The sequence below is a fragment of the Lasioglossum baleicum genome, chromosome 8 (genome assembly GCF_051020765.1).
Source record: "Lasioglossum baleicum chromosome 8, iyLasBale1, whole genome shotgun sequence".
NCBI classification, from domain to species: domain Eukaryota; kingdom Metazoa; phylum Arthropoda; class Insecta; order Hymenoptera; family Halictidae; genus Lasioglossum; species Lasioglossum baleicum.
Genome location: NC_134936.1, coordinates 6,962,251 through 6,984,795, shown reverse-complemented (window position 1 = coordinate 6,984,795; position 22,545 = coordinate 6,962,251). Strand labels below are relative to the sequence as shown.

The following is a 22,545-nucleotide window of genomic DNA, read 5'->3' as shown; positions in this document are numbered from 1 at the left end:
TGTGCATGTAATACAATTAAATAAAATTGTGTACTATTTATTTCATCCCCTGTTTCATATATTAGGTAGTGGTCTGTTAATTGCAGACAACTAATAAAAATATAATTAATAATTTCACAAAATAATACAGTGATTATTGTTTTAAAACTGATAAAAATAATGGTAAAAGATCAACTATATATATCTAAACTCCTGTATGCTTTTGCGATATAATGACAAGTCAGATCAATAATATAGAGAATATTTTGAAAAAGAAATAATAATTGTATATTTAATAATAACGCATATATAATAACCGACACGACGCAACTTATTGTAACGAAACCTCGCATAACAACTTAATATATTGTCCTTAAAATTTTTTGTTAACTGCGATCTTCTGAATATTTTTCCGTCCTTTGAAAAATTGTATTTTATAGCAGAAGGTTTAAAGAAACCAACAATTAACACTTTATATTAATAAATTTCAAGATAAAAATAGCGTTTAATAGGAAACTCAATTTTCAACAACAATTATTATTTTGTTTGCTATCAATAAATAACAGTTTATTTATTTAAATCGAAAAAACATTTATTCAGCTTTAAAATGATTATAGAAACAGGAAGCATTATATTTAAACAGAGATGAAATATTGAGATTGAATTAATCATGTATTGACTGACTCGACTCGTTTCGTTTACTTTTTCAGAATTGGACTGTATATATATATATATATTCGTCGATGCTGTAACGTGGAAAATAGCAAAAATACGCGCTGTGCATTACACGGCAGTAACAGTAAATTGGCAACTATGCGACGAATATTTTCGAATGTGTTTTGGCAACTACGCAATCGATATCTGAAATTATACGTGATTTCTAAACTCACCACTCTAAATTGTAGAGGGCATACGAAAACCTCTGGTTTTTTTGCACAGTCGGTAATTCATAGCGTGGACATGAAGTCCCATAAGATGATAGGTCTATCCTTATATCTCGTCGGTGGTGTGGAGACGGGTTCTTGTCCGGACTGAGTGTGTAGACGGGTTCTTGTCCGGACTAAAAGAGATGATGGCAGCCAAAAGTGGCACGGCCACAACCCGGGCGTGAGCACTCTCATATACTCTCTGCCTATATGTATTTGGTACAATAGAAATTTGTAGGGGCTCTGTTCCCCCATTCTCTTCGGTGCTGACATCTGCCACATTAGTGCGAACTACCCTCACCGACGAGCGGCCCTGTAAAACGACATTAGCCAATCACATCAGTACGACGCGACGGTACTGCCCTCTTAAACAAATGCAGATTCAGGGGCTAGCAGCCGGCCGGCTGCCTTCAATTTTCCCTCGGCTATTGCCCTCCGCTATTAGACGGCAGAAATAGCTACTAATACGCGCGGAGAATCCCAGGCAGATATCGAGAATTTGGTTATCAGGGTAGTAACTAGTCGATAGTTGAATTTAGTCGATAGTGTCCATTACTACACTCCCATTTACACGTCTTCAATGGAAATACGTTTAAGATGGCGTCGCTCATTGACAACTATGAGCAAGAATACGCCGTTTTGACAGCTGACATAACTGCAAAAATCGGTAGAATAAGGACACAGAATGGCAGTAAGTACAGACAAAGTAGAATCGTAGAAATGATTCTGTTTCGAGCCTTCGATTTTTATTTTCGATGCGAATGTCAGTCTTCCGTCAACATTAAACAACAATAATCGATACACGTGACGTAATTTACAGATGACAGAAGAACATTCGTTCAAGATGTGGATAGACAAATTAAGGATGCTCAAGAGCTGGTAAAAGAAAATATATATAGTTTATTTTCCCTATTATTAAATATTTTAAAAGATGTACAGATATTTCAAATTATTTGAAATCACAAATAGTTCATCTGTTATATACATACAATGTATATGTACGATTTAGGGTTAAATAAGATTCGTTATAATTTCCGTTTATAAAAAGTCTATTACTTATATGTTAATGTGACTTACAATTTGAGCAGTAATAGGAATAATAGTATTTTATTTTGTGTATCTTTTTAATCTGCAGTTATTTGAATATACGTATTAGTCACATTGATAAAGTTTTACCATTTTTAAGTTAAAGTTTCAACTTGTAGAAGTAAACTTTAATTTTCAGAATTCAAGTTCCAGATGTAAAGTAACATACTAAACGCTACATTTTGAATAGTAGAAGTTGTTTTAGTTACACGGAAGAAAGAAAATTGTTATCTTATAGAGTTTTCCAAGTTATAAAGGTCCATTCATGATCTCAACAGTTCCTTGAAATAGCTCGTAAAAAGCTTACTGCGATTATATTGTTGCATGTTAAGGGGATGTTCTAGTTTCCAGGACTACAAAGGTACAGGATGCGCCATCACATTTCTTGATAACACAAGGATAGAGTTTTCAATAGTGAAAAGCGCTAGATAAAATATCAATCTAGGCCGCGATTGTCCTCAAAAGCCTACTTTTACATTTACGAGGCATAATTTGCATGATTTGTAAGCATATAGCTGTGAATGTATGCTGCCAAATAATGCGAATTACAAATAAATCTTCCTTTCTATCGATCGTATATTTGTTGATACAAGATGCGAATTACGCCTCGTAAACCTTAAAAGTAGGACTTTTGAGGGCGATAGCACCCTAGATCAATCTTTTATCTAACGTTTTTGACTACTGAAAAACCCCATTTTTGTATTATCGAGAAAAGAGAACACGAATCCCGCACTCTTGCAATCCTGGAAAAAGAAGGATATCCTCAAGTTAAATATTAAATTATTTAGTTGCGTTAATGTGTGAAATTTCTATAGAAGTCCCTCTAAAGTTGTTGAATTGCAAGTCTAATATTTCGAAGCAGTTCTACTAGATCAATGTTCATTTTTGTAGGTAAAAATGTCTAATTTCAGCTCGAACAAATGGAATTGGAGGTTCGTGGGGTGACCGGCGCATCTCGTGACCGCTTACGCGGTCGAGTAGAAAGTCACAGGGTAGAGCTGAAACGATTGACTCAAGAATTTCAATTGGCTAAGAAGCCGAAAGAGGACAGTATCGAATTAAGCAGAGATGATTCATGGGACAACAGTATTACGGAAGATCAAAAAGAAAGACTGTTGGACGCTTCGGATCGAATAGACCGGAGCGGAAGGACATTACAGAATGGTTATCGAATGGTGTTAGAAACAGAGGAAATTGGTTCTCAAGTTTTGAAAGAATTGCACAGCCAAAGGGAAACGATTCAAAGAGGAAGAGGAAGGGTAAGATACCACTTTTTCAGTTTAGCACTGTAACTGTCCAATGTCTTTTCACAATGTTAACCCTTTGCACTCGGAGCTATTTTAACTCGAAAATGAAACATTTCTTCCGACCTAGAATATCTCCATTCCCTATGATTTTCATTCATTCTTCGATCATGCACAACAGTACAAGCATTGGAAGAATTTAAAATTATTGTCATATTATTTTCACTTATTGGACTTTAAATTTTATTCGAGCCTGTTGCAATTGAAGTATGTAGACCATTTTTATCTCGATTGTCCTTTTTAAGAGAAGAATGTTTTTCATAAAATATTTTGTTCTATTCTCAAATCGTAATTAACGTGCTTTCTACTTTGTTCATCTGAGCTCCAGGCAATTTGCAGTCCTAATTCGAATCGTTCCACTTATCAAATCGACCACTTTTTTAGAATTAAACACATCTTCCGACCTAGATATTTCCGTTCTCTATGATTTTTTAAATTTTGTGGACATGGAATTGGTATAATACCTCGTACAATATCTAAATGTTTAATAGTTGATTAGATACCAATATATTTAATAATGTAAACAATATTTCGAATAATGCTACAGCAACTTTTAGTGGCACCTCGGAGTTACTATTCGAGTGCTAAGGGTTAACATTATTATTACAGCTTGTCAAAACTAGCTGTGCGGCTGAATGTCCCCCACAAGGGGAAATGTCCCCACTGCGCAATGGTAAATAGGCGGAACCTCGCAACGATGATCGTGAACTGATCGTCACCTGTCAAACGATGCACGTGGCAACAGTTCAGTTAAAAAGTAAAGTGACACAAGTGTATTCACACAAACATATAAACAGTTGTTTTGTATGTTTACTGCTGTAAGAAATAATGGACAGTACGCACTTTTGACGAGGTGTGCACCTTACCGTTCATATGTTGCATCCTTCTCTCGTCAAGTGCGGTCTTTGTTTTTGTCTGTGCATTCCTAAGTTTTGGTCAACTGCACAGCTAGATTTGACAAGCTATACTTACGTTATAGTGAAATATTAATTATACTATTATATAAATCGTTGTTTTAGCTACGTGACACAGACGCAGAGCTGGGACGAGGTTCTCGGTTACTGTCAGGAATGATATTCAGAAATCTTCAGCAAAGATTTATTTTAGCGGCAGTTGCGTTGATGCTTATAATCGTTGGTTGCGTTGTCGTATACTATAGCTTCAAATCTAAAAGCTAAAGCTACAAGTAGAGTGATATCTTGGTCGCAACGAGGTTTTCGAGCCATATTTATTATCAGTAAGTTTCAAATGTTATTATTACAATGAATGCATTATGCGGTGGTCATTATTAACTTATAGCTTGGATGGATGTCGTACCATTTTTATTTGTTCCAACTATTTTTATTTTACAATCGACACAGTCGGTGCTTCTGAACTTTTCGTATCATTATCGGTCGGAGTGTTCTATTAAATCGGTTGATAATGATATGGTTGCCAAACAGGAGGAAACAATTGTAATGTTATCAGCACTAATAAAAGGAAAATATCTCCTGTCTAATTACAATGTTATAAGCAAATCTTTTGAGAGTCTAGAAAAAATTTCAAATCATATTCACGATCCTGGTTATCTCCATTTGTTACGTGAACTTTGCGGATCGACAAATGTTTGCTTCTTCCGTGATTAACGTTCAAGTATCCTACTTTGTACTAAATCCAGAATCCGGCGAATTATTGTTATCGATAAAAATATACATCTATAGTTAGGCAATACATAATATGTATCAAAATACAAGGATAAGAGTTGGAGAAGATTGTAGTTAAACGTGAAAAGTATGTATCAAGGATCGATTATAGTTAAGAGTAAATCAGACGCGCCTAATAATAACTCATTTTATTACTTATAATATTGTCAATTACCCCTTAATAGCCTAAAACGGTGCTTCTTTTGTTTCGCCTTCCTTTTTTTATGCAATCGTGAAAATGATATAATAAAAGTTGCGCGGAATAACGAACGTATTCGATGACGGAAGTGACTTCTGTGGGTGCGACACAAAGGCTTTTCAATCCTTCCTGTCTTCGCTGCTCCCAGTGCTAATGAAAACAAATCGAGATGAATGTTCAGTCTGGTCAGTCCAAATGTCGGTAGAGATCCTCTATCTGTGGTTTGAAGTAGTCTTTCAGCTGAGGTCGTTTTGTTTTCAATGTCGGTGTGAGGAGGCCGTTTTGGATAGAAAATGGATCCGGATGTAAATATATATCTTTGACCTAACGTTAACAAAGATAAAATTAGAGTGTCAGTTATTCCAGGATATACAGGGTGAGTCTCGTAACACGACGATCTCAATGTAACTCGTAAGTTCGAGCAAAAATATTCGGCATTCCATTTAAGAAGCTGAAGGTGAAAAAAATCAAAGTCACAACAATCAGATTGCAGCACTGTATGTCCCCCTGGGAACCATGCAACATTTTTGTTTCAACATTTTCATCGAACAACAAATAACTTAAGAGTTATTCGAAATCGTCATGTTATCAGACTCATCCTGTATATCTAGATACCAGTTAGTTTAAAGAACAACATATTCGTTTTGCAGAGACATTTTATATTACATTAATCGATTCTATATGTTCTCAAATGTTCCTAATTTAAAGATATTCTAATCTACCGTCGTAATCAAAGTGTATATCTTTTTTATTTCTCTTACCTGTTCAAAGGATTTGAGGCCAGCTTCTTTTCCCCACGCAAGCATGTCATCCAGAATCAATTGTTTGATCTGTGGATTGTTGCACAATACGCTTAGCGTACCAGAAATACCATTTTCTACTGCCCAACATTTAACAACATCCACATCCGGTACTACTATTCCCACGACACAGGATTTCAGGGACTCCCCGTGGACGAATACTTGATGTACATATTGACTGCGCAAATAGATATTTTCAATCTTCTCTGGAACTATGTATTCTCCTTGCGACAGCTTAAAGATGTGTTTCTTTCTGTCAATTATTTTGAGCGTACCGTTCTGCAAAAATTAAGGTGAATTAATGTTCAAGTAGACTATCGTATAAAGGATGAAATGGTTGAAGAAGAAGCTGTGGTAGAAGAATGGTGGTAGAAGAACTGTTTGGTCCATTTAGAAAACAATTTATTCAGGGGGTAGGCTTGTTTCTAGGATTGCAAGGGTGTAGCAAAGGGTGCCTCCTCATTTTTCGATAATGCAAAGATGGGGTTTTTAAGTAGTCCAAAGCGCGAGATAAAAGATCGATCTAGGCTGCAATCGCCCCCAAAAGTTGTAATTTTCATTATTCGGAGCTTTATGATAGCTACATGCTGCCGAATAATGCAAATTACGCCTCGTAAACGTAAAAGTAGGACTTTTGAGGGAGACAGCAGTCCAGATTGATCTTTTATCTAGCGCTTGCTTTCTTTCTTTAGGAGATAGAGAAAAACCTCTTCGAATAGCAATTGTTTTTGAACCAACCATGAGCATAAGAAGTTGAACATTTACTGCACGCACTATTCAAATGTTAATGAATAATTGTCACATAAATTGAATGTCCCTTTCGGGCCATATTCACCAATTATTGTACGACACTGAATGCGAATAATGTAACCGCTTGTTTCATTTGAAGTAATTTGAACCTTTATAACTCGGAAAACTCTATAAGATAACAATTTTCCTCCTTCCGTTTAACTAAAACAACTTCTACTAATCAAAATGTAGCTTCCGTTTAACTCGAATAATTTATCGCTTGTTTAGTATGTTACTTCGCTTCTGAAAATTAAAGTTTACTTATAGAAGTTGAAACTCTAACTTAAGAGTGGCAAAACTTTATTAATGTGACTTAGAAGCTATGATAATAATTTGAAAGATCACGATAGAGGGAAACGAACTTAACAGCAAACGATAGAAGGAAAAGGAAATGGTACGACGTCCTCAACTAACTGTGTTAAGAAAGAAAAATATGATTGAATATATATTTTGTCTTACAGGCAGCCACATGCCGATGTCTCCAGTATGATGCCATCCGAATTCATCAATAACTTCAGCAGTTTTTTCGGGATCCTTGAAGTATCCCACAAACACGTTGGTGCCCTTTACACAGACTTCGCCTTGGCTCTTTCTGGCATAGTATTCCATCTCCGGGACATCGACTAATTTAACGCAACAGCAAGCAACCGGTGGACCCACGTGTTCCGGTACATAATCACCCTGTGATAGTTGCAAAACCATGAATAAGATGTTAAAAATATTAGAATTAGAGTAGGATCGAATCAAATTCAATTGTCCATTTAAAGCCAATTTCGCTTGTTTCTTTCTTCAAGAGTTCAAGGGAAACCTCTTCGAGTCCACAGAAACATTCGATCGATGATAGCTCTTCAATAGCTTTAAGTGATTAATTGTTTTTGAACCAACTATGGGCATAAGAAGTTGAACATTTACTGCACACACTATTCAAATGTTAAAGAGTAATTGTTACGTGAATTGAATGTCCCTTTTTGGGACATGTTCACTAGTTATTGTATGATAATGAATGCAAATAATGTAACCGTTCGTTCCAGTAATGCTAGAGACCTATATTATAAAAGTATGCTAGTTGCAAGAGTGAATTCGAGAGAGGTAAACTGTATCAGGGAGATTGAATGATCTTTTTAGTCGAATTGAAATCCAGCTTTAAATTACGTGCTCTGTCTCTTGCGCTTATTTAAATCGTACGCATTTATCGAAGCCTCAAGCATTTTGTAGTTTATTGATTCACAGATATTTTCATGTACTTGAGTTTCTGTGGTATTGAATATTTTAAACTGCTATTTTACAGTCTGATAACGTTATTCCACACTTTCATGCATTCTAGTTTCTAAAGTAGACACGAATTATAGTATTTACGATATAAATTAGTTTCGCGCTGAGACTTTCAAATTCTGAAACGTGTAATAATGTTGCAAAATATGCCAAGGATAACACAAAAAGGTTTAAAATGCAAACTTAGCTGAATTATATTCTAACTGCAGATTTTATACATTTATAGCATACACGATTAACGTGAAACTGTTTAATACACCGAATAATTAAAAATTGAGTAGCAATTTCCATCTTGTTTTGCTCTTTTAATAAAGCAAACAAGTTTGCTGTTTTAAAAGTTTTAAAGTTGAAATCTATATATGCATAAATAATAGTGATCAAAATATATTTGTATTAAAAGTTCCTCCTATAAAAATATACGGTTTCGAACGATATTCAAAATTACTATAGTAATCATTCTATGCGTTAAAGTACTGTATTCAAAGACATAACATAGTTATGTCAAAGAACGTAAACTAAATAAATGTTTGCTTAATTCGTTCACAAGCGCTAGTCATTTTGGAATCAATTTTCATAAATTTATTTAATGATTGATGTATAAAATGCAGACTGTAATATTTAATAGGTCCTCCAAATATTATTTAATGCACAATACCGATATTAATGCGTACGCTATGGGTTCAGTGTTTTAAAAGAAATGTTTTGTAATGCAATTACGTTGCACAGGGAAGTTTTTAATGCTCAGGTGAACCACAAATCACACTATCATTTAAGAAAGGAACGTTTTTATTTGTTTACTATTTGTATTTAATTTTTCGTGCAATAAATTATGCATCTATCTTTCTGGATAATCTGAGTTATTATAAAAACAGATAGTACAACCCGTAATTCTTACCACGTATAAATTGTGATGCAATTATTTACGATTTTTTGTATAATTTCACATAGAAGTATTTAGATTCGGAATGAATAATACATTTTATATGAGCAATATTTTGTAAACAGTTCTATGCAGGAATGTATAAGTATCGATTGAAAATGTTTCTTATTGAGTTACGATTTATTTAAAATATTAATTGATATACTTTTACTGAATATTATTAATTTTCTAACATTTATTTTCGCAACTAAACATTCTCAGACGAATCGCCCGTCTAAAATATATATGGGGTGTGCCATCTAAAACTGAACTAAAATTTCTTCGTTGTTTTTGTTATCATGAGCGAGTTTCTAACGATAAAATTTGATCAATCGTTGGAATCTCTTGCGTTAAACGAGAATAAAAATCACAACTATACATAAGTCGTTTACGACAACAAGCAATGAATTTTAGCGATATTTTCTTTTAGTAATTTTAAGTCGGAAATTTATATAACAATATCTTTAAATTCTTGTATTAACTTCATAGTTTTTTACTTATTTTTTGTTATAAATGCACCTAATCTGCAGTCTAATTACACTGTCCAACAAATTTCAACTTTTTTTGTGATTTCAATATACTGTTGGGTCCTTCTTATAGAGTTTTTTGCGCTGATTCCGAATCTGGTTTTAATTTTTTCCCTTTACGTCCAGTTTTTGAGAAAATGGAGTTTTAAAAAAAGACATATTTTTCAACTTTAAACAAATATTGCGATGTTATTATAAAAGATATTGAATTGTTGTTTACAGCAAAAGCTTCTGTAGACTTTCCCGAATACAGTGATATCCAATATTAATACATTATGATTGTTTAAACATGTTTAAACAATGATTAAAGACGGAGATGCACCACTTTTGCACCAATTTTTGCGGATATTTTCGAATTTATCTCAAAAAATAAGGGTCCAGCGAAAAATTGAACTATACCACGCGAAAGAGCAGACTTTTATCTTGAGAAACCCCCCTGTGAAGTTTGCATGGTCGACGTTTTTACCGAACCAGAAAGCAAAATATCTTCGCCCGACATGCGTTGACGCCAGTGGTGCTCTTCCACTAGCGCGGTCGTTCGTCGGGATACGGCGCGGCGCGCTGCGGTGAAACGGCGCGTGGCTATAAGCGCGCAATTATGTCAGCTTACTTAAATGTAATATTTTATTAAATGTTATATTATTGTTATTTATTATTTATTAGTATATTTATTCTGTATAAATTATTTTATGTATTTTTTAATGTTAGTCTCCCGTTTATAGTATATTTAATACAAAAAATACCTTTTGTAACAAAAAAATAATTTATTCACACACTACACTATTACCCCATTTACAATGCTAATATATATGTGTACACTATTCAGATATAATACACTATATCGATTTAATATGGAGCAAACTATTTTAATTATGTATTTAAGCCAATAAAAATAGTCCCGTTTATATTGTGTTTGGACTTATTTTACTCGGAAGAATCTCGAGTGTTCATTGGCACTATAATTACAATACATAGATAAGACGACAATTACTGAAAATAAAATTTTTCACTCACCGCATTGCAGACTTTCCTTACATTGTATGTATTCCGTTGTCCGTAGACTGTCATTTATTTCAAAATATCGTGTTGGTTCTTAAGAAAACTGATGCCAGAGTTCAGTTTCGGCTTTGTGTTTGTTGAAATCAGTCGTGTCAAGCATTTCAAATCTACATTGCTACGTATAAAACTTCATAAAAAACATTTATAGTTATTTATAGTATTTTAGTTGTTGTAGTTATTTTAGTAGTGTATTATATCTGAATAGTGTATACATATATATTAGCATTGTAAATGGGGTAATAGTGTAGTGTGTGAATAAATTATTTTTTTGTTACAAAAGGTATTTTTTGTATTAAATATACTATAAACGGGAGACTAACATTAAAAAATACATAAAATAATTTATACAGAATAAATATACTAATAAATAATAAATAACAATAGTATAACATTTAATAAAATATTACATTTAAGTAAGCTGACATAATTGCGCGCTTATAGCCACGCGCCGTTTCACCGCTGCGCGCCGCGCCGTATCCCGACGAACGACCGCGCTAGTGGAAGAGCACCACTGGCGTCAACGCATGTCGGGCGAAGATATTTTGCTTTCTGGTTCGGTAAAAACGTCGACCATGCAAACTTCACAGGGGGGTTTCTCAAGATAAAAGTCTGCTCTTTCGCGTGGTATAGTTCAATTTTTCGCTGGACCCTTATTTTTTGAGATAAATTCGAAAATATCCGCAAAAATTGGTGCAAAAGTGGTGCATCTCCGTCTTTAATCATTGTTTAAACATGTTTAAACAATCATAATGTATTAATATTGGATATCACTGTATTCGGGAAAGTCTACAGAAGCTTTTGCTGTAAACAACAATTCAATATCTTTTATAATAACATCGCAATATTTGTTTAAAGTTGAAAAATATGTCTTTTTTTAAAACTCCATTTTCTCAAAAACTGGACGTAAAGGGAAAAAATTAAAACCAGATTCGGAATCAGCGCAAAAAACTCTATAAGAAGGACCCAACAGTATATTGAAATCAAATTTGGTGTTGGACAGTGTTATCAATAAAATTTCACAATATTGAAATCGAACTATTTTTGAAACTGTATTGCAAACTGTAAACAGAGTCTAGAGGTCACCACCCCTCAAAGTCACCCCCTCCGGATTAGCTTTGGCTCAAAGTGGGCGTGGCTTGATTCTTTTTGTGCACTTTTTATACACAAAATTTAAAAGCTGCATTAATTATTAACGTATTAAAAATTATTTGCGGACTGCGGATCTTTATGCAAATAGAAATTTAGTTATTTATTTTGAAGAAAATTGTTTACCCGATTAGTGGCCTTTTCGCATTCTAAAGACAAAAATTTTATCAAACTCAAAAATGTTACAAGTACAAAAAATCCCCATTCCGTAATCCGGTTTGAATATTTTAAAAACTTGATCTTGACTTTTTAACACGGTTCTTTTGCAAGCAGAAATTCTTTTTATACAGGGTGAGTCACCAAACGTTACCACCTCAAATATCTTTGTTGTTTCTAAAGATACGTAAAATATGGTAAGGACAAAGTTGAATGGTACAATGGGGCTGACACGATGCAAAAAAAAAAATTTTGTTTTTATGTCATTTTTTCAGAGATATGAAGGTGACCTTCATTTTTTTAAATGGAATGAGGTATTTTTTAATACATCAATCGATGCAGCTGGACATTCGTTATAATAAAGTACTAACCTATGTATGTCGAAAAGTTATTAGTTCAGGAGATATTTCAATTTAAATAACTCTAAAATACCATTACTGTCGTACTACGACGTCAGTGTTTACTTACTTATGTAACGTCTTATCACGACAGTAATGGTGTTTTAGAGTTATTTAAATTGAAATATCTCCTGAACTAATAACTTTTCGACATACATAGGTTAGTACTTTATTATAACGAATGTCCAGCTGCATCGATTGATGTATTAAAAAATACCTCATTCCATTTAAAAAAATGAAGGTCACCTTCATATCTCTGAAAAAATGACATAAAAACAAAATTTTTTTTTTGCATCGTGTCAGCCCCATTGTACCATTCAACTTTGTCCTTACCATATTTTACGTATCTTTAGAAACAACAAAGATATTTGAGGTGGTAACGTTTGGTGACTCACCCTGTATATTTAAAAAGTTTTCGAAAACGCTAACCGAACCACGATTGAAATTACAAAAATGTTACCATTAGAAACTGTTAAATAAATGTTACCAATGAATCACACATTGCTATGAAAATTGGAAGAAATCGAAATAAATTTAGTTTTGCAATTTTTATAAAACGATGTATACAAGCCACTGAACGAAGATATTTTTGAGTCTGGTCTCGAGTGAGTTACCCTGTATATTGTTACGATCATTGGCGACTATACACGAACGACGCAACATTTAACAGCAGTTGCATACACGTTTCACATATAGTCGCACAGCTGATCGCACAATTGACGTGGCTGGCCACGTGCTTTTGGCGCGTGGTTGCAGAGTTTTTGTGTTCGAGAGCAGCCGACATAAATACCTACGACTACTACCTATAAATAATAGCTCTTGTCGCCTAGGTGCATCGATACCTAGCAAATATGACTAAAATAGTGATCATACGTGTCACTTGATCGTTAGTCAGTTCTCGATTGAAATCGTCTCGCGGAATGATCTTATCGAAGCGATTCGAGCGTCGCTCATTGCTATTGCATACTTTCCCCATATGATTTCTTCAACCCTCTCGAGGATTATTCGAGATAACATAAAGGTCCATATAAAATAAAGCTCCATAAATGTTAATTAAATTAAAAGAAGGACAGACTAAAAATAGATTTCGACAAAAACGAGTCTAAAGTTAAACCAATAAAATGAAATATAAATAAAACGAAAAATAATTCGGAGTACAAAGAGTTAAGAAAGTAAATGAGACACATTTTTTAATGTATCATGATAAAGTCATGAACATAATCAATTCCACCCTTTTGCAAATCAATTCCACCTTTTTGCAAATCAATTCCATCCTTTTGCAACTAATTTTCACCCTTTTGCAAATCAATTTCACCCTTTAACAAGAAAAGTAGTTTTAAGTAAGTTCTTGTGGAAGAAATCAAATCAAATGTAAATGTAATTGATTTGCAAAAGGGCGAATTTGGAGTGCAAAACCTGTAACCTACCTTTTGGACATTCATTCAAGCAAATTCGTTCAAGCAAAAACACGATTTGCAATAAATAGTAATAATTTGTATACACACCTGAATCGTAAGAGTGATCGGCGCGCAGCACTCTGTTTGGCCGTACCCTTCGACTATCAAGCATCCAAGGGCACACCTCGCGAACGTGAGCACATTTCCCGCGAGAGGTGCAGAGCCTACGACCATCAGTCTTAACCTTCCACCTGTCGTCTCTTTGATCTTGCTAAAGGCTAGCTTGTCCCAAATACTGTTGTTTCGGATAATTCCTTTCTTAATCTCCGATTCCTTCGCCCGCATCCCCATGCTGAACACCAGCTTCTTCATACAAGAGTTCTGAAGCTCCGCTTGGACCTGTTAACATACATTGGTATTTAAAAAAAAAATTTTTTCGGCATACTACGAAGAATGTATTGAGTTGGCCAGAAAGTAATTTCGGTATTTTAAGGTGAAATAAAACTCAATTTTTTTTATTCAAGCAATGAATCTTCACTAATGATGATGAGCTCAAATCGCACTTGGATCAGTTTTTTGTCGATAAGGATCAGAAGATTTATGAGCGCGGAATTGTGAAGCTACATACCAGAAAGATGGCAAAAGAACATCGAAGAAAAAAAAATGGGTTTTATCTCACCTTAAAATACCAAAATTACTTTCTTGCCAACCCAATAGCACCTATACTAAATCTGATACGACAGTTACGGAGATGCTACTGTACTACTTTACGAAAAGACCAAGTTTTAACCGATTTCATGACATGTAAATTTTCGAATTACAGTGGGTGTACAAAGTATTCGTACACCTTTTAAAAACCAATAACTTTTTTATAATTGTACCAATCGACCTCATTTTTTATAATCAATCAGAAGCATAGGCTTATGAAATGATATGCAAAAAAGATTTTCTAAAAATTATAATTTACAAGGTTACATGCAAAAATAAAAAAGGCATTTTTTAAAACTTTTTTATTTAGACCCTCAATGACAATTTAAAATATATGTTTTTGTAGATCTATGTTATTTATACACATGCTGAAAATATCATCGAAATCGATTAACATACACACGAGCTACACGCGGTTAAAAATTCCGAAAATCGTAGTTTTACACGATTTTTTATCAATATCTGATTGAAAAATCCACAGGATCGTACATCTTTCGATGCGTGTCGTCTTTGCCTGCGTCAACCGATTCCGATAAAATTTTCAACATGTGTATAACTAACATGGATCTACAAAACACATATTTTAAGTTTTCATTAAGGGCCCAAATGAAAAAGTTTTTAAAAATACCTTTTTGCATTTTCGTATGCAACCTTGTAAATTATAATTTTTGGAAAATCTTTTTTGCATATCATTTCGTAAACCAATGCTTCTAATTGATTATAAAAAAGCAGGTCGTTCGGTACAATTATAAAAAAGTTATTCTATTTTGTAGGTCGTACGAATACTTTTTACATCCACTGTAATTCCACATATTTTATAGAAACAGCACACTTTCGGTCGGATGCTTAGCAGCCCCACGGGAAGTGTACATACACTTGACCGCGCGCACATCTGGAGCTAATGGATGGCATGATCTCCGAACGAAATCGGCTCTGACAGTTTTGAAACTAGAGGAATTTCCTTGAGCCGTTGCACTGTTCCTTTTTGTCTGCTGATCGGTCACGAGGAAAATTGGTGTTGCATGTGCCACTGCCGTTTGACCGAGATCTATTTTTGCTTGTGCATTGTGCGAGACTCGAATTAACTTCATGGATTTTGTGGAATGACTTCCTTGAAGAAGACGAATGGATTGTTGGTGTCAGATGCCAATTGCAAATTTGTCGGACAATTCTTTGAAACTAATTTTACAGTCTATGAGATGAAGAATGGTACTGGATCGTGGTGAATTATAAACTATTTCTTTCATAAAATACTACCGGTATGTAGTAAGTTGAATCTTTCAGTTTTTGTGAGACCTCAACACAACATGCATATCAATTAAAGTTGTATGGAAACTGGATTTTCAGTATTCTTGTTGCCATATATTCGTATAGACCAGGCCTGGCCAACGTGCGGCCCGCGGGCGATTTTATATTTCTATTGAAACTTTTGTTACTTGTTGTATGTATACAAAAAATATTAAATAAACGAAGTGTCATTGTTATAATGCGCAAGTGCGACTATGAACTCCAGTTCTATGTATATTTGATATCTTTGATATAATTGAGTTACAGTGCAACAATGAAATGAAACAAATTTTTGCGTCCACAACAAAATTTAATTTTTACAATACTTATATTACATCCGAGAGATATTCCAACTTAAGATATCTTGCACAATGAGTTGTAAGTTGTAACTGCTTTTGGATCCACATATGTTTGTGAAACATTTTTTCCGAAGATGAAATTTACAAAGAGTTCATCACGTGCTTCATTAACTGATGCCAATTTAGAGAACCAGCTAACAAAAGATGTGCAACGTCAAACATAAACATAGATTTACCAAAATTAAGTGGAAGAAAGGATAAACAAATATCTCATTAATTAAGACTCGAGAGTTAATTATATTGAATCATAGTATAACAATAAAGTTTTATTCATTTTGTATTTGTATACATTTTTTAAAAGCATGTTTACCTAAAGTGCGGCCCGCTGTAACGTTATGCGTCATCAAAGTGGCCCGTGAAACCATTTGGGTAGGCCAGGCCTGGTATATGTAGACTATAATGTAGTAAAGCCTTGATCTAACTAACATAAGAGTACGGAAGCTTCAAGATCTAAGAAAATTGCCAGCCCCTGCACTGCGGGGCATGATCACATAAGGACGAAATGTCCTGACAAGACCAAAAATTTGAAAATTTCATCCGGAAGCTCTCATCTTTAAACGTATGTAACTCACTGCGATGTCGACCGATTTTGATATAACTTTCAGTATGCATAGGGTAAAGTGCTCAAATATGGTATAGCCATATAGTATTAAGGTTTCATTTTATATATTTTGGATTAAAATAAATATAAATTGGAAAATTTATATTAATTTCATATTTATTTAGTGAAATTAAAAATTAAGGGATTTTTACTTAGGTATAAATTATCTTTTAAAATGATAATAATAACTTGGTTGGTGCATTAAAAACACTAAATAATAAAAAAACGAGGAAGCTTTTTTAGAATTAAAAATTAATTTTATATGAGAATTTTATTGAAAATTAAATTTATTAATTATTAAATGAATTTTTAAAATTTAAATATTATTTGAGGGGTAAATATTAGGTTGGGGAAAAAGAAATCCATTATTTTTACGTTATCTCAAGCGAAGAAATGATGGATTTCGTTTCCCCAACCTAATATTTAAATTTATATAGAATTTGTAATTATTAAATTAATATGATAAATATTATTCAAGGCGTTAATATTTATGAATTTTATATAGAATATAATTAAATTAATATAAAATTTAAATAGCTAATATTATTTGAGGGGTTAATACTATATGCTTTAATATGGTATTTAGTCGCTTATTATAGCACTACCTTATATCTTGTAAAGGAGATGTCGCATTCTAGGGAGAAAATCCCCAAACAATAGTTTACCATGTTTACTCAACAATGTGCAGTGCAATCGCATCATTTTATAGATTTTAGTATCGATCCTCCGCCAGTTGTGGTTCCATTTCAACATATCTGTAGTTTCAGTTTATTTATATTAATGTTTGCCAACCGTTGGTTTGGGCTGAAATTGATTTTCTCGTTGTCAGTAGCTAGTATTATCAGTCCACGTGGAGTTCCCAATATGGCACTACCAACGGGTTCCCTAATATGGGTATAGCTATTGATATTCTTGGTGTGGGTGCCGAATATGGCACTAGGTGTCATATTAGGGACTCAAGGTGTACCATATTAAGAACCCGTTTCGCTGGAACCTGCAAATGACACACCACAAAAAAATATTTTTCCCAAGCTGTATTAATTTTTAAACAAACTTGACCCCAGGATCTTATAGAGAGGAAATTCATCTACAACTGGTAATTTTTTGAACGAAAAAGAGCATTTTAAAATAATCAAAAAATGACATCAACAAAAAGTAGTTCATATTTGAGCACAAATCTATAAAACGCATTTTTTAAATTATCGTTGCAGGCTCAGATAAAAAAAGTTGAAGGACATCATTTTTAACATTTCTTATGATTCCTACCAATTGCAATTTAAACGAAAATGGTTGTTTACTCATTCTCTAGCTAACTAAGTCGGCCTACCTTCTTAAAAAAATTCAAGTCGTTTGGATCAATTCTTAAAAAGTCATGCGATTTTTAAAATTGTTCATTTCATTTTGGTCCCAGACTGTACATATGAATCAAGTTGCAAGAATACAGTGAGTCGTCGTGGCCTGTTGCACGAACACCTGAATGATGTTGCATTCGTTTATAGCTGCAGATCATGCTACCGGGTAATTTTAGCGGACAGTTATGTGCAGCGTGTTCGGGAAGCAAATTGTACCACGTTTTCTCACAGGAATTGCTTATCAGTCATTTCCGACCAGAGCCGCCAGATTTAAGACTTGTGTCCCCACTTTACCTTCCCTTTCTCTACGATGCTATTCCCCCACAGCGCGGTCACGTGACGCGTTTCGTGTCTGTCGTGCACGTGTTTCAATGTCACGTGAGTAATCCGGTACTGGCAGAGAGAGAGAGAGAGAGAGAGAGAGAGAGAGAGAGAGAGAGAGGGTAACTTCTTCCCATCAATTCGAGCAAATGCTTCCGACTATCTACAATCTACAAACATGAATTCTCATCACCGAAAATACCTGCTGGAAACATATTCTAAGATGATCTGTGCTAACATAAAATTTCGCGCTAACTAATCTTTTATTCTTCCTAATAAAAAATACAGAAACTGTTATTCTGAGCGAACCGTACATTTACATATATGAAAAATTTAATTCCTTTCGTAATTTTCATAACATTTTTTTATTTACATCTGCTTGAAAAAAATTTACAATTTGTAAAGAAATGCAGTCTAAGCTAACTTTATCCAAACAGGTTCTATAAATTGTAGTCTAATTACTAATAAATTAATAATAATTAATTTCTTTCGAACGCGATGTTATTTATTTCGTTTGATTTATTATGTGTTGAAAGAAAATGAAAGGTACACTGACGTTTGTATGCTAATGTGATAAATTTTATGCGTGCGTTTGTTGTTTACACACAATGCGTTCCATTCATTCGAGATTTCAGGGTTACGTCGTCAGGAATTTCACATCCACCTGTTTCGTCGTGTTTGTTCTGCATCCCCAATTAACGAATGCCAGACGCCATATTTCGTTCTGTTGATCTCAATTTCATAGATCATTTGACGTATAAAGTGAAACTTCTAAATAATGCGTGTGCTACTTGAATTATTTCGACGCATTCATGTCAAAAGCAATTTAATTATGAAAACGTATCTCCTTTTTATTGGATAGTTTCAAAAGTTCAAAATGGTTTCGTCCACCAGGTCATGGTTGAAATATTACACTAATACTATTATACTATCAAAATTATATATTGTACTATATATTATAGTATAATTAATAATTCATTACTATTAATGAATTCATTATTATATTCGTATATAAACAATTCACACAATTATTATTGTAGTAGTTGTACTATTTCTGTATTCTTGTACTACTCTCCTATTTTCATTGCACCTTCTATTGCAGAAACAATTTCTACGTTCATCCAAAAAGTATTTCTTAGTCGATCTACAATAAATATTAATTATCCTACGTTTTATATGCATTGAACTATTCTACTTTCAAGAGTTACATTTCCAATCATTTAATGATACTAATATTATTGTACCAATATATAATACTATTTTCCCACAATTATTGTTGTATCGTAATTATAATTTTGAATTGTTGATAATAATAAATCCGATCTACAATAAATATTAATTATTCTACGTTTCATATGCATTGAAATATTCTATTTTCAAAGTTACATTTCCGAATAGTTCATTTGGTGATACCAATACTATTGTAACAATATACCATTTTTCCCACAATTACTTTTGTATCGTAATTATAATTTTGAATTGTTAACAATAGTAATTTTGCTAAATTATCTATTCGGAACAGTAACCTACAACGAATAAGAAATGTAGGACGATCAATATGTGTTACACACGTATTATTATATTATTATATCAGTGTACCATTTTTCCCACAATTATTGCTGAATTGTAATTATAATTTTGAATTCTTAACAATAATAATTTTGTTAAATTATCTATTTGAAACAGTAACCTACGACGAATAAGAAATGTAGGACGATCAATATTTGTTACACACGTATTATTATATTATTATAATATTATTACATCAGTGTACGATTTTTCCCACAATTATTGCTGAATCGTAATTATAATGTTGAATTGTTAACAATAATAATGTTGTTACATTATCTATTCTTTGTTAAATTATCTATGCGAAAGTGTAACCTACGACGATTAAGAAATGTAGGACGATCAATATTCGTTACACGCAATCAAGTAACAAATACATATGCTTACCGGATGAACATAAAGACTGTTTCTGCAGTCATAGGTGCAGTAAAAAGACCGCGAACGTTTTGCAGACACGGAAGCACTGCTGAATCAGCTCTATGTTTACATGTTTCGTTAATGCAGCTGTCCGTCAAGAGCATCATCCGGCACGACTGACGGGACCATCAAATTAGTTTTGACAAGCGAAGCGGAACGACGTGTTTAGACGTTGCAAGATTTTCACGAAATTCGATTCTTAATAGATTGCTCCGCTGTCAATTACTTAACATCTGCAACCTTGAGCTTTGTCACGTTTTGTCATCGAGCGTAAAAATATCTTTTAGTCCTCGACGATACCTTCGACACAGAGTCGCCAGATGAGAGGAGGGTGCACCAATTCAGGGGAAAGAGTTACCCCCTCTCTGCCAGTACCGGATCAGGCACGTTACATTGCGACACATGTACGACTTTAGACCATATACAGTAAATCCTCATTTACTGTCCAGGGTCGCCTGTGCGATCACTGTCCAGTGCCTACCCATCCAAATCAAAGAACTTTCGATAGAAATGAGGTAGAGCGATGAAATTTGTTTTAAATTAAAGCTGAAACTTGACAGAATATGTGAAAAATAGGGAGATTATGGTACGAACGTTATTTAACCTTGAGAAAATTCGTTAAACATGTAGAATTTCAAGAAATCGATTTTGCAATATCCTGAGGCCGTAGACAAATTCTGAGACCAGATTTGAAATCAGCGTGAAAAAATCTGCAGGAAATAAGATGTAGCATGTTAAAAAAAAAATTTCCGCACGTGGTATTGAAAAAACTGCAATTTTCTTGAAATTGTGAAAGTTTAACGAATTTTCTCAAGGTTATAAAACGTTCGTACAATAATCTCCCTATTTTTCACATATTCTGTCAAGTTTCAGCTTTAATTTAAAACAGATTTCATCGCTCTACCTCATTTCTATCGAAAGTTCTTTGATTTTGTCTCCGATGTGGACGAAAGGTCCCACTGTGCGCCGCTGTGCGGCGATGATTGATCTCGGCTCGGGTATATCGGTGTGAACACCACTACTACATTGACACCATGAATCGAATGTTCAAACTTCTTAATTTTCATTATTTTTCCATGGGTCTTTCACTAACTTATTTCTGGCATTTTTCTTATTAAAACAAGACCAAACACGATATAATTTCAATTGTATTGAGTGGTCCAATCGACGATGAAAGTTTTCGAACGCAACAAAGGACAGCGCATGGGACATTCTTTGAACTGTACCGGCAACGGCGACTGTCTGCGTCTCTTTCTATCCCATACGCTGCCCTTCCTTGCGACCGAAACTTTCATCGTCGATTAAACCACTAAATACAGTTGAAATTATATCCTGTTTGGTCTTATTTTAATCAGAAAAATGTCAGAAATAAGTTAGCAAGAGTCCCATAAAAAAGTATGTAATGAAAAATAAAGCATTTTTGATAGGCATTATATTGTGAGAATCCACGAGACTTTAAACTGTGCCGGCGCCGGCGACGCGACGGCGCGGCGGCGATACGCTTCGGCCCCGCGATTCGTATTTCATTCTGTCCTTCTCAATGTACGGCTCTCTATTGAAGTCTCGGCGCGTTCGGCGCGGTAGACGCATTCATAAAAAAATTATGTCCCTATACGATCACTCTCCGTGCAGAACACGGCTGTTGGACAGTAACTCTTCGCTGTCAAATAATGTTTACACTGTCTTAGAGAGTGGAATACGACGAAAAGCTAAATGTTAGATTGTCCCAAAAGTTTCTTTCGGAATGAGCTCCTTTAATATTGCTAAATAAATATTAGGTTGTTCCAAAAGTTGGTTTTCGATTCATGCACACAATGCAAATTCGTGTTAGGAAGTGCTAAAACATTAACATAAAGATTATCACACTGTTTGTATTTATTTAGCAACATTAAAGGAACGCATTCCGAAAGAAATTTTTGGGACAATCTAATATTAACACTTCCACGAACATTTCCACTCCTTTAAATCGAGTAATATGTTAGTAAAAATATCATGTAATATGTGTTTTGAATTCGTCTCGATGTCCTCTAAATATGGGAAAAAGAAAAAATATGTGGCCCTAATAGTTATACCCAAGGTGACCTCGATTTCGCCATGAAAACAAAATGTTTTCGAAATTTGTTTGATTGATATCTATTATGCACTCCATATCCTAAAGGTAGTGACGGGCATTCAATACTCTGTCTTGCAAGTTTTCAAACAAATCAATCACTACACGATTTCGATTCAATTCGATATTTATTCGAAGTCAGAAATTCTTGAAACTCTTGAAAGAGTTCTGATCGAGACTCC

The 22,545-nt window shown here is 34.0% G+C and overlaps 2 protein-coding genes across 6 annotated transcripts in view; one reads left to right on the top strand and one right to left on the bottom strand.

Annotated features, from left to right (window-relative positions):
- Positions 1-1,302: 1,302 nt before the first annotated feature.
- Vti1a (Vesicle transport through interaction with t-SNAREs 1a) lies at positions 1,303-10,388 on the top strand. Of its 2 annotated transcripts, XR_013009395.1 has the most exons (5): positions 1,305-1,596; positions 1,726-1,784; positions 2,903-3,250; positions 4,315-4,532; positions 7,227-10,388. XR_013009395.1 is itself a non-coding variant. In XM_076428513.1 (4 exons), the coding sequence occupies exons 1-4, from the start codon at positions 1,503-1,505 to the stop codon at positions 4,471-4,473; spliced, it is 660 nt and encodes a 219-aa protein (XP_076284628.1). In that variant the 5' UTR covers positions 1,303-1,502; the 3' UTR covers positions 4,474-4,495. The 2 variants fall into 2 exon arrangements, 1 of the variants encoding a protein (XP_076284628.1); XM_076428513.1 differs by lacking the exon at positions 7,227-10,388 and having other exon boundaries at positions 1,303-1,596; positions 4,315-4,495.
- The window catches only part of LOC143211092 (long-chain-fatty-acid--CoA ligase 1), a 45,323-nt gene continuing 28,140 nt past the window's right edge, over positions 5,363-22,545 (bottom strand). For all 4 annotated transcript variants that reach the window (XM_076428511.1, XM_076428510.1, XM_076428509.1 and 1 more), the window contains 4 exons: positions 13,748-14,038; positions 7,225-7,446; positions 5,938-6,255; positions 5,363-5,500 (listed from right to left, as the gene is read on the bottom strand). In XM_076428511.1, the coding sequence (XP_076284626.1) occupies positions 5,363-5,500; positions 5,938-6,255; positions 7,225-7,446; positions 13,748-14,038 (969 nt within the window). The remainder of the gene's footprint in view (positions 5,501-5,937; positions 6,256-7,224; positions 7,447-13,747; positions 14,039-22,545) is intronic.

Bases quoted from the DNA above. Each gene is read 5' to 3' on its own strand.
- Vti1a (XM_076428513.1), top strand. From the start codon at position 1,503: ATGGCGTCGCTCATTGACAACTATGAGCAAGAATACGCCGTTTTGACA. The intron at 1,597-1,725 runs GTAAGTACAGAC...CGTAATTTACAG, and splicing joins AATAAGGACACAGAATGGCA to ATGACAGAAGAACATTCGTT. The intron at 3,251-4,314 runs GTAAGATACCAC...TCGTTGTTTTAG, and splicing joins TTCAAAGAGGAAGAGGAAGG to CTACGTGACACAGACGCAGA.